Source organism: Mixophyes fleayi, chromosome 2 (assembly GCF_038048845.1).
Source record: "Mixophyes fleayi isolate aMixFle1 chromosome 2, aMixFle1.hap1, whole genome shotgun sequence".
NCBI classification, from domain to species: domain Eukaryota; kingdom Metazoa; phylum Chordata; class Amphibia; order Anura; family Limnodynastidae; genus Mixophyes; species Mixophyes fleayi.
In genome coordinates, this window is record NC_134403.1 from 141,799,576 (window position 1) to 141,812,537 (window position 12,962).

Sequence of the window (12,962 nt, forward strand, 5' to 3'; positions counted from 1 at the left end):
TTTTAAGTTATAACTGTTTTATATTTGTGAGAAGATGATTATATGGGAGGTAGGGCACAGAGCTGATATAAAGCACAGCCATTTCTAACCGCTGTCCTCATGCCATTGTTATCTTTCTAAGCTATCCTGCCAGCCATGGTCTCACTCTTCTCAATGCAATTCCCATCTCAAACAACCAAAAGTTTTACCACGTGTATTGTAAAATATCATGTTAAACTAATTATTGTTTATAGCATGAAAAGCAGGACAAATATAAGTACAAATCTATTTATTTATAAAGCAAAATGCTTATCAACAGTTATAGAGAGAAAATGTAAACCGATAAAACATGGGTGTAAGTGGGGATTCTCTTACATTTCTGCTATTACATTACATGAAGCTGACAGGCAATCCAGCACTGATCAGATTGGTGTGGTAAGCTGTAAGCAAATACTTTTTTCTATGCCCTTTATATAAGTAAGCATTTCAAGTTCACAAGTATGGTAGTAATATACTGTAGACTTCTCTACATGTAATAATTAAGTGGTTTAGAGAGTGTTACGCTGGTTGCCAATAGTTGATAGGTACAAGCTCGCATGCTTACTGATACACTTCTTGATACTTGCTATAAACTGTCTAATGCCAATTCATCCCCACAATGTCTTGTAAACAGCTGAATATGAAATAAACAACACCGTTTTATAAAAGATTGTAAATATAAAAAAGTGTTTATTTTGATTTGTCTTTTCAAATATATGTTAAGTGTTTAGGTGACATGTCAGATTTAAGAAGCCAATGTGACATAGGACATTGATAATTATGAGGGAATTCAGGTCTAAAGCTGAAGTTCTAGAGAAAGTTTTTTCCTTCTTATTAAATATAGGTGACTTATAAGGTGATAGATAACCTATAATTAGTGTCCTCTAAAACCAAATCTTAAATGTAAAAAGGATTTTGTTCTAGTGGTTATTGATAGCAAAAATGTAGTCAGTTTCTTGCATAGAAACATAATTTGATGGCAGACAAGTACCACAAGACTCAGCTAGTATGCCGTTTTATTCCTAAAAACTTCAGACCCTATTTAATCCTCAACTTTTTTCAGATCTATCTCAAGCATGTTTAAATTCCTCTGCATCATTAGCCTCTGTCAACTCCGTTGGAAAAATTTTCCACCTATCTTTTATCCTTTTGGTAAACTAATTTTTCCCCAAGTTTCCCCCACTGAACAAGCTACCATCCAGTATATTTTAGGTGTGGTCATGCTTAACTCACATTTTGCTTGCCAAAATGCTACAAAGTTTTATCAATTTTCAAAATAAACATGGCTTTTATTTTAATTTTCAATGTTTAAAATAAATTTGGCTTTTATTTTGAAATGGATAAGTTAATCCTACTTTGATTAAAAAAAGTTCAGTTTTATATATAAATTAAACAATACAATGATATGTTTCATTACTTTTTTTTATCATACAATATAATTTGATGATATCTTTCCAGTATAATTTTCTATGCCAAATATAGATTTTAGTATATAAGAATTTATAAGCATTGTGGTAAAAATTAGTTAGGCATTAATAATAACATTTCACGCTTAAACTCTTTAAATAGAGTCTTTTGTCTTATTCAGTCCCCAATAAACACATACCAAAGAATTTCCTGGTCAGTGTGAGGACGAAAAGTCTTTTATATCCTCTGGATTTTTTTAGTCAGACTAATTCAAATAAAAGCAGTCTTCATAATGTGAGTCTTTATAGGTAGAGATATCCAACCCAGTATACAAGGTTAAATAGCAAGAATGATGTTGGAAAAAAGACTCTGGAGTATGAGTCCAATTCTAGAAGGTCTATATGTATCCGACCTCGTCTCCATGAGCCAGATTTACATTCATCATAGCAACAAAAGAAACTCTGACAGTCTTTACCATCCAGACACTCATAGACACATGCTTCTTCAAATTCTTGCCAATACATGGCATTGTTCAAAGTGATAACAGTTGGGGGAGGTCTCATATCCAGAACAGAATAATTCTAAAAAAAAGACAAGATAGACTATATTAATCAAGAATATTTAATAGATTACAACGCATATCAAGTTAGCGATATTATAGCCATAAATATACATATTTTTATTTTACCTATAGCTTGTCTATAAAGGTTTAGATATGTACAACATGCAAAGTAATAAAGAAGTGAAATTAGAACAGCCACCACATAATACACATATATATATATATATATATATATATATATATATATATGTATATACATATATATATATATATATATATATATATATATATATATATATATATAATATTATAATAATATTTTCAACAATAATATCCATTAGTTAGTAGCACTCTTATATTTTTATTCGTCTGCCTCTGCATGCCATCTCCCCCTATGAGAGGGGGGACAAATTAGAGCACTTGGATTCTGGCCGGCTTATTTTTTTGCATGTGCTAAGCTAACACCAAGCTCCAATATAGGTAGGTAATCACTTTACCTTGACTCAAGTAGCCAGACATAGAACTTGTTTAATTCTTATGCTTCCCATTCTAAATGGATGAGTTTGCAACCCTAGTCCCAGAACTTTTATAGAAAACCATGAAATTTACCAAAGATGGCAAGTGTCTGTCAGTGTGCTTGGCCTGGGGTTTACAAGCAATAGACAATGCACCACAGTTTAGTTAATGAGGTGTTGGGAGGAACACAAAGTGGTAAAGCAAAGGGACAAATAAGTTTTGTTTGGTTATTCGCTGTATCACAGCTTAGTAAAAGAACACCATAATGCAGTGGTTACCAAACTTTCTCAGTTCGAGGCACCCTTAAAGTCATCATAATTTTTCCAAGGCACCCCTAAGCCAAAATAATTACCGGGTAGTCCCGTTTTTAAGTAGTTGGGTCAAAATGACGTAAGATGTATTTAGGCCCCTTCACCATCACATTGTGCCCCTTCACCATATTACTCTGTCCCCCTCTTCACCATCTCATACTCTGTGTCCCCTTCTTCGCCATCTCTCTGTCCCCCTCCTTCAGTGTGTCTCTCTCTGTCCCCCTCCTTCAGCGTGTCTGTCTCTCTCTGTCCCCCTCCTTCAGCGTGTCTCTCTCTGTCCCCCTCCTTCAGCGTGTCTCTCTCTGTCCCCCTTCAGTGTCTCTCTTTGTCCCCCTTCAGTGTCTCTCTCTGTCCCCTTCAGTGTCTCTCTGTGTCCCCCCTTCAGTGTCTCTCTCTGCCCCCCTTCAGTGTCTTTCTGTGTCCCCCTTCAGTGTCTCTCTCTGTCCCCCTTCAGCGTGTCTCTCTGTGTCCCCCTTCAGTGTCTCTCTCTGCCCCCCTTCAGTGTCTTTCTGTGTCCCCCTTCAGTGTCTCTCTGTGTCCTCTTCAGTGTCTCTCTGTGTCCCCCTTCAGTGTCTCTCTCTGTCCCCCTTCAGTGTCTCTCTCTGTCCCCCTTCAGTGTCTCTCTGTGCCCCTTCAGCGTGTCTCTCTGTGTCCCCCTTCAGTGTCTCTCTCTGTCCCCCTTCAGTGTCTCTCTCTGTCCCCCTTCAGTGTCTCTCTGTGCCCCTTCAGTGTGTCTCTCTGTGTCCCCCTTCAGTGTCTCTCTCTGTCCCCCTTCAGTTTCTCTTTCTGTCCCCCTTCAGTGTCTCTCTCTGTCCCCCTTCACTCTTCTTTACGTACCTTCTTTCCTGACGTCCTCTCTGCTGCTGCTCCTCACTGAGGCTGACGGACGTGATGAGGTCACGCCCGGCAGTCAGTGAGGAGGAGGATACGGCGCTGGATGATGGGTACGTTTTTTTTGTGTTTGTTTGTTTTTTTTCTCTTCTTTTTCTTGTTAGGGATCGCGGCACCCCAGTGACAGCGCTGCGGCAACCCAGGGAGCCACGGCGCACAGTTTGGAAACCGCTGCCATAATGTGTTTTTAATGTCATATACCACCAGTCTCATTTATTTAAAAATGACTACAATTACATACATTAACATATGTATTAGTAGTTTATTAAATAAATGAAAAATAAAAAGAATAATACTGATGTAACTATGTTTATGTTAGCTAAAGCCGTGTAACAAAAGCTAAATAAAAATAAAATATTGATAGTATAGTGTTAGGCTACATGGTACATTTTATATTCTGCAACCTCTAGAGGTGAATCTCATATCAGAAATCGCTCATTTTGAAACTCATTGTATATTTTTGTTTGCAATTCGCTCTGCTCTACAAATACATTTTGTACATCTCTGTTGTGCCATGATTGCCTTAAATCACTTGACATGAACGTTAGATGATTAATCTCCTCCATGGAGTTTAATGAGATAAGCAATAGATTTAGGAGAATTTAGGCAAATATGGACAGGAAATGCTCATCTATCTGTAGCATATGCATAATTCAAGAACATTTTATTAAAATAGTTTCCAAATAAATGATATTTAAAATTTTACCATTAAGCTGGCCGCTAGTCACCGGGGGTTCCAGGTTTGGTTTCACCATCCATTCCTCTTCCCCCTTCCCTACTCCACCTTTCTTCCCCCTACCCCCTTAACTATTGAATACACCTGTATACTATTGTGTGCCTTATTCAAACTGTTTATCTGTTTCTCCTTATGTAGCTTTTGAGCCATCTCCTATTTTCATGCGGAATATCTGTGTATTGCATACCAAAAAATGTAAATAAACACTTTAAACAAAAAAAAATGACCATTAAAAGCAAATCTTTAAAGGTGACTACTTTGAATTTCAAAATACAAATTTAACAATGTTACTGTTCCTATTGATTAAAATATTGTGACCATTATGATATGATAAATGTCATAATAGTCACCTGTATGGACAGGTGTGGCACTATATATTAATTAGTTCTAAAGCTTTTGATGTTATTTGAAAGCTGCAATTCATGTTATTATACCATAACAATGCACAAAATCTTTGGTAAGACACCACAAAGGGATTAAAAACCTCAATGCAGGAGAGTTGGCGTAACAAATCATATAAAAAAATAAAAGCAAGTACTATGTGACTGCCAAAGAAGGTGCTGAAGTGAGAGAGACAGTAGAGAGGGTCCTGCTTGTTCTACGTTAAGTACCACGATTATCACATATACAAATAAAAATGTAAATTAAGAAATAGTATTTATGTATTATAGAAATAATATATGTGAGTAAGATATACTCAGTTGCAGCAATTCAGAAAGGAACAGTATTTCTTAAGAATGTTTGTAAAGGAAATACTTGCATTGCCTATGATGGGGAGGATATATAGGAATATATTACCCTCAGCTCAGTGTTGGCTGTGAGGAAACACGCTTTTGTGCACAGTAAGATGCATTCAGAAAAATGTTCTTAGGTGTAAAACTATACCAACCTTCCAATTTGTTTTAAAAATTAGACAAATGTCTCAGTTTCTGTCCGCTCACCATGTCACTATAGTTAAATGATACAGTGGTGCCTGGTAAATCTGCATTGCTGTTATAAAATGGCAGACAGAGTACTGTGTCTCAAATTTCTGACAGTGAATGACAGGAGGAGGATCCAGAAAGGATGTGGGAAACTGTGCTATTCGGATTCTGGCACCTCAACCGCAGATCATAGCATCCGAATTAAATGTTATGGCCTGCTTTCTCATTTGAACAGGAAATCCTGTGGCATCTCTGCAGTGACACCATAAGGACTTCCCCCAGTTGATGCATGATGTGTTCTGACAGCAGAATCGCCATGGTATGACAAGAGAATAGCGTTCCACTTTATGATACACTGTCTGGGTGCATCATCTCATTAGAACACTTGTTTCCTTGTTGGAGAATAGTAACATTCTAAAGAGCTTGTCTGACCAATGCATCACTAAAGTAGAATGTTAGCCAATTACATTTTTGTGTGAGTGGACTTGCACTAACTGTAAAAGTTCCAAAACATGAATCTTGAAAGAGTATATTTTTCCTTAAATTACCCTATTGTATAATATATAACAGAATTAAAAATATTTATTCCAATATGTTTCATAAATAAAACCCTACGGGCCTGATTCATCAAGGCGCGCAAGCTGAGTGCAATATGCGTTTGTTTTTAGAACGCACAAAATTTGGGACTGCGAAGCCCGAATTCTACAAGGAACGGATCTGAAGATACCTGCACTGATGAATTCGCGTGTAGGTCTGCTCAGCTCTACTACACAAGACACTGCACGATACGCCCAATACCTATGTGGAATATAAATTTACAAAAGAACGCACAGAAAAAAAATTGGTTAATGTAACCTGCTAATAATAAAGCTATTAATGATAAAACAGTTAAGTTTGTTTTATATTTTTTCCTCATGAATACATTTATAAGGATATTCTTAATGTCTTCTGAACATAAAATACATGTTTACAGTTGCTCCTTATTGCAAACATATGTTATAAAATGTATATGTGACAGTCATCACCAGAAATCAGGACTTACACTAACAAGAGATATGACTGAAAAAACAGTAGCTGAGAGATGCCCAGAGCTTGAATAGGATGCTGCTGCATGCACTCACGATTGGCTTACTGTACATTGACTATGGCCACACGCCCCATCCCCACTCTGTTCCTTTCCTGAAATCGTAGGCTGTTGTGTCATTTGCACTTGAAGATTAATCAGACATTGCTGTGTTCACTGGCATATGAGTCAGTTCTGTCCATGTGTAGAGTAACTATGCGTATGATACGCACAAAATCTACAGATACGCTCCTTGATGAATCAGGCCCAATATGTCCTACAAAAATGGTGGGTGGACATGTGTCTCATAGTTATTATTATTATCATTTATTTGTTAGTATAATAGTAGAATAGTTCAACAGATAACTTTACAGCTGCCTCCTACAGCTTTGACCAGCAATTTCTGAGCAAAGGCTACAACATTGACAAAACATACACAGAAATGTCACATTATGTCTTGTACATCTATGGCACCCGTATTTGATCACTTGGTGCAGGGGACGGGGTAAGGCAATAGAAAATTTTGTAGAACAGTTTGTAAAGATGATGCAAAAGATAATAAAATAAATTAAACAAAAATTTCCACGCTACCAACACCTTTATAAATGTGTCTTTAGCATGTACTCTTGTAATCCTCAGTTATTTGTCTTAGGCTGCCATAATGTCTTCATTCCAATTAAAATGCTCTAAAAAAATATGAAATAAAAACACACCATTTGGTAACATTACATTTTTAATCACAGTAATGTCCAAACTATCTTCAAATATAAAAACAAGGAACTGTAAATTGTAATAATAAATGATTAATTATTGACATAAATTTGTCATACATGTTTACTTAATGTGCTTAAACATTTACCCGATCAGTATGAAATACAACAGCAGGTAGGCAATGTCAAGTTAGAAAAATGAGTTAGCATTGTTAAAAAGAAAACTCTATCCACAGGCTAATGAATATCTGTAAATCATCCTCCAAATATTCATAGCAAGGGCCTATGTGGGTCTTACATGTACTATTCCCTATTAAATATGCATATAGCTGACAACTTTGGTAAATATGCCTATAAATATATTGACCAATTTTCTATTACATGTTTTCTTTTATAACAAGGGACTAGTAATTGCATTTATACAGTTTAACTAACAAAAACATCTCCCAATTCCCAATAAATTATTCATACATACAGAAAATGCAATTTATTTATTAGAACTCTGGGCTTAAACATTTGTGGAGATATATAAGTGTCTGCTTAAGCAATAGGAGCTATGCTGTTTTATTAATAATTTGAGCAATTTCTAACAGATACTGTGTAAACTGCTGGGATTTGCTCTAACATCTAACAATTAATTACTGTACTATATCTAAAATGGGTAAAATCAAAGTTAAAACAATAATGCTTTTAGAACTATACATTTCCACTTTTGACTCATTTTTTCCGTTCATTTTGTTACATTTCATTCATATTTATCAGTATTTATTTTATTTTATGCTAGGGGACAATTCCTGTACAAGAAGTGATGTAATCATGAATAGAATGTATTGAGTCTTTATTTTACTTTTTATGATCAAACCTTATAAAAGTACAACAACACATTACTTCAAATAGGAGAAGCAAACAAACTGTTCATTGACAAATCACCAATATAGCAATTTGACAGCTAGACACTGTAAAATAAAATAACAGTTTATAATGTATTGAGTCTTTTAATGTGATGTAGGCAGACACAACCAGGCACACTTATTACAGGTTTACATTTGTTTTGCATGAGTTCAAAAGATTTGGGTAACTTTTTTCAGCCATTTGTAGATTTATTAATGGATTTAACAGACACGTAAATTTGCACCATGACAAAACTGTTAATGTATTGGAGGGGGAGGTAAATTTAACATGTAGAGACAAATTTAGAGTTGTGAGGGGGCGTGTCTTAGATCAACTTCACATTTCAGTCAAAAAATAAAGCCAAATTGTACATGTGTGCTACACAAACAAGGTGCCAGGATTTTCCCTGCATGTAAAAAATATAAATTAATCTGCACCACCTGCATTGTAATATCATTAGTCCGGGAGCAAATGTACTCGTTTTTTTGCCTTTCTCCTCAGCATCAGGCTCTCAGTGATTAACTTACTCATATTGATGAACCCCCAGCCAGATTTATTTTATGTTTTAGTGTTTTAGTGTTTCCTTTCCTATGATCCTATTTAAAATGTTAATTTTAGTTCTAGTTGTAGAGTGCATAGTCTCACTGGTTGGCAGCATTAACTACTGAGCATATGTGTAGATGCAACCATCATTTTTTTTAAACATTTTGTGTAAAGGCTTGAAAGGTGTAAGTGTGATAATTTGTTTGTGCCCTATAAGGGATTATTATCATTTAGTAATAGATATAAAATAATTCACCACTACATACCAAATTAGTTACTCTAGAGTCTAGACAAAACCTCTACACATATCAAGGCACAATAGGTAGATTTAATATAGGATTGGCCCCTGGAATAGCTCCTGGGCATGCTGGTTCATGCAGTTCTTGCTAAGCAGCCTGTTCCAAATCTGCCAGCATTCTGTACTGAAAACATTATTCCATGCCCTCATTTGGCCATCCGACCCACTCATTAAAAATTAAGACCGTCAAATAAATATTAGGGCTGTTGCAAGTTAAAATATTCTAAGATTGTCTATAGGAGGAGAGGCATGTTTGTAAGAAAGAGAAAGTGGAAAGAGGAAGGAAATGAGAAATACAAGTGAAAGAAAGAACAAGCTGCCAGATGTTGGGCTTTGCAGGGAAGAAAAGTGAAACTAAAGTAAGAAGAGACGTAAGCAACTGTGCAAAAAAACATTCAAATAGCCCTAAAGGCCGGTGCTTGCATTTCCAGCCCCACCCCCTGGTGGCAACTTGCCTGTGTGCATGCTCTTCTCCCCTGGTGCGCCTATTACGATTTCTGCTCTATTCAGAGTGGGGACTCGGAAGTTAAGGGAGAAGGTGCCCCAGGTGACAAAACTATTAGGCGTGCACCCTCCTGCCGTGCTTATTGTGCCCTGACAGCACTTGTTCAAATTTATCATGGGGAAGATGAGACAAGTGCTCCAACTATAGAACCAGATAAATGAAATTAAATAAAGTAGCTGTATTCAACTTGTGCACTAAGGGGTTAAAAGTGCTTGCTGAGATTATTTAATCAATTGTTAATAACCGGACTGGCATTGGAGTTATTATAGAAAACATTTGTTTACAGCCATCTCTCCTCTCTAGTGAGATTAATCAAGTTGTCACTCATGGTATAAATGTTATGTATTTTCATTCAAGCACATGTTATGTTGATCACGGACAAGTGCAAACTGTGAAGTAACAGTTTTGTATACTGGAAAAACAACCCTTGCTGAAACAAGATTATTAATTAGCTATTATCTCTCTATTTTCAATTCACTCAACAACCAAAACCAATATGAATAACATTTTAAGCAGTACCATACTATTTCAAATGTTTTTGCATTGTACTTTACTTTTTACTACTTTTTACTCTCGCTCCAAAATATATACATGTGCATTGCAACAAAAATTCCACTGACTAGGGGTGGGGGCCAGAAAGATATTGCTATATGTAACACAATAAATAAATGAAAAGCATAAAGTATGGTGTAAGAGCTGGTTTGACTTTCTGCTTACAAAGTGTACCCACCTGATTTTTATCCTTAACTTGATCAGAGGTCACTATATTCTTCTGCGACAAGGAGTTTAAAAAGCAACAGATGCAACCATACAATTGTGGAACTTAGTGAGTTTGTGCCCGCTGAGAGAACAGTGTGACATTTAAGTATGGTCTACTCTGCTTTTATTCTATTCTTAGATGGTTGTATTTGCAGTAGCCAATAACCTTATGGGAACTGGTGGATTGTTATATGTGTAGCCCCAGCAAACACAAGAATACATATTTCTTGTATTCAACCTCAAATAAGAGAAATAGATGTTTATATTTTGACAAATTCATGTGGAAATTGTGTCATAAATTATAAGACCACATTTTGTTTTTGGACATGGTATTTGTGTCATTTTCAAGATGACTTTAATGTTTTAAAACACATTTACCATATGGAAAATGTAACTGAATAGTTCCTATTCTTGCCTATGTCATAAACTTTATCTCCACACAACACCTTCTATTTGCATGTGACATCAGAATGACTGATGTCTCCATGCTGTATCACCACCTCTCTCCATTACATGGCACCTTTCTCTTTACCCAGAAGATCAAGTCATACAAATAGGTACTCTATTAGAATACAGGGAGAAAGGCACAAATCAGTATACAGTATACATCACATACAGTAACAGCAATGGGGAAAATGAGCTATATATATATATATATATATATATATATATATATATATATATATATATATATATATATCCAACAGCATTGGTTACCCAGTGCATGTTTTGTGGATAAATGTATGACATTATTTGAAGTAGGATTTCTTTCCTGTGTGGCTTTTGCACAACCCACCTCTTGCCCAAGACAAATGTTGCTGCAGTTCTCTCCCTTGCACTGACTCATTGAGCTATGCAGATCCCATCGTTACTGTTCCTGGAAAGATCTGCTTGAAAGCTACAGGAACATTTCAGTGAAGGGAGTGTAGAAAAGGCATCTGACATACTAACTGAAATGACTCTCAACTCCTGACTGGAGGATTGTACTGTCTGTCATTTCTACACGTGCATTGGATCCTTTGACTTCCAACCATCTCTACTACTGTAAAAGTGAGTAGCAAGAGGAATTCAAGTGATGGTGCTCCTGTATATTGCCATTGTAATTATTTATATTAATTATACAAACAGTATCTAGCTCAGGGGTGGGCAATGTTCAGCCGACGGGCCGTATAAGGACCGCAAAATCAATTGGTGTGGACCTCTGCTATACCCCACTTCTCCTCTACAAAAGTAATTTAAAAAAAAAAAAATTAAAAAGAAAAAATGATCCGACAGAACAGACCAGCGCCCCCCTCACCTCCGCCCTGCACACAGAATGTTGGGCGTGACATCATCATGTCCCTCAGTTGCAGTGAGGAGTTGCAAAGAACACCCAGGAGAAAAAGAGAACTTGAAGAAAAGAAAACAGAAGAGAACAAAGAAGGCATCAAAACTTTTTTGACACCTCCTACTTCAAACCCAAAAAGTCAGAAGGATCACGAAGCCCCGTTTTCATGGTCTGTATTCTTACTGAAAATCAAAATCAAGGGATCTTTTGCCCCACTTCTTCATTGGAGGTTTCTGTCCTCCCTGAGCTCGCCTTATGACACCTGCATTACAGTTTGACAGGTGTACCGCCCCAGGTGAAGGGGAGAAAATAGAGCGTGAAAGAGGGGAGACAAAGGGGATGAAAAAAAAGATCATGAAAGAGGGGAACAAAGGAGAGAAAAAAGAGCACGAAAGAGGGGAGACAAAGGGGAGAAAAAAAACAGCATGAAATAGGGGAGACAAAGGGAAGAAAAAAAGATTATGAAAGAGGGGAGAAAATGGAGCATGAAAGAGAGGAGAAAAAAGGGGAGAAAAAAACCCCATGAAAGATGAGAAACAAAGGGGAGAAAAAAAGAGCACAAAAGAGGGGAGACAAAGAGGAGAAAAAAAAGAGCATGAAAGAGGGGAGACAGAGGGGAGATAAAGTGCATGAAAGAGCTGAGACAAAGGGGATAGCATAGCTTGCCATATTTCAGAGCCCACATTTATTCATTGTCTTTGTTGACACAGGCGATAACTTCAATCCATACCTGCTAATATCACACACCACACCAAAGAGAAGCAGGTCCAGCTATTATATTAGGGGTGAGTTAATTAAATGTTTCACCATATATAGCAGGCCAATTTTTAAGTTGATGATTTTGTATGGTCCCGGAGTAATGTGATAAATATCCAAATGGCATTTGGCAGAGAAAAGGTTCCCCACCCTAGCTGCTAATATTGTAGCTTTAATTATATTTTTTTCTTAATTAATGACAGATTATATGTGTAAATATTCTAACTTGAGTTGCAATTTCCACTGAACCTTAAGAAAATCACTGCAACATTACACCTTAACAGTTACTAGTTAAGGCACAAGATCAGGAAGGAAGATGCATACTGCATTTGTATTTGGGAACACATTTTATTGCATGCCTTTTAGAGCCACAGCATACATGTATTATTCAACACATCTTAGTGCTATCTGTTAAAAGATGCTGTGTTATCTGCTATCTGTTAAAGCATCACAGAAGTGAGAGGGCGTCAAAACTGTATTTCTGATTATGATATCTGATTTGAAAACGTGATAAGTATTGTGTATATTATTGTTACAAACCAATATCACTTTAGATTCTGCAACCAAGTGTGACAAGTAACCATTAGCTCTTACGGTCATGGTCTCTTTTTGTATTTGACTGTGACAAATCACCTATCTTGTTAAGGCAATGGACTCAGTCTCAGCCAGAAATGAAATGACTTTTTGCCTTGTACCTGACATGCCCCTGTATTGTTCCATTGCTTGTCCAACATTGCTTTCAGAAA

General features: G+C 36.5%; 1 protein-coding gene across 3 annotated transcripts in view; it reads right to left on the reverse strand.

Moving 5' to 3' along the window:
- Positions 1-303: 303 nt before the first annotated feature.
- The window catches only part of GABRG3 (gamma-aminobutyric acid type A receptor subunit gamma3), a 515,770-nt gene continuing 503,111 nt past the window's right edge, over positions 304-12,962 (reverse strand). For all 3 annotated transcript variants that reach the window (XM_075200111.1, XM_075200109.1, XM_075200110.1), the window contains one exon: positions 304-2,006. In XM_075200111.1, coding sequence (XP_075056212.1) covers positions 1,728-2,006 — 279 coding nt within the window. In that variant the 3' untranslated portion in view covers positions 304-1,727. The remainder of the gene's footprint in view (positions 2,007-12,962) is intronic.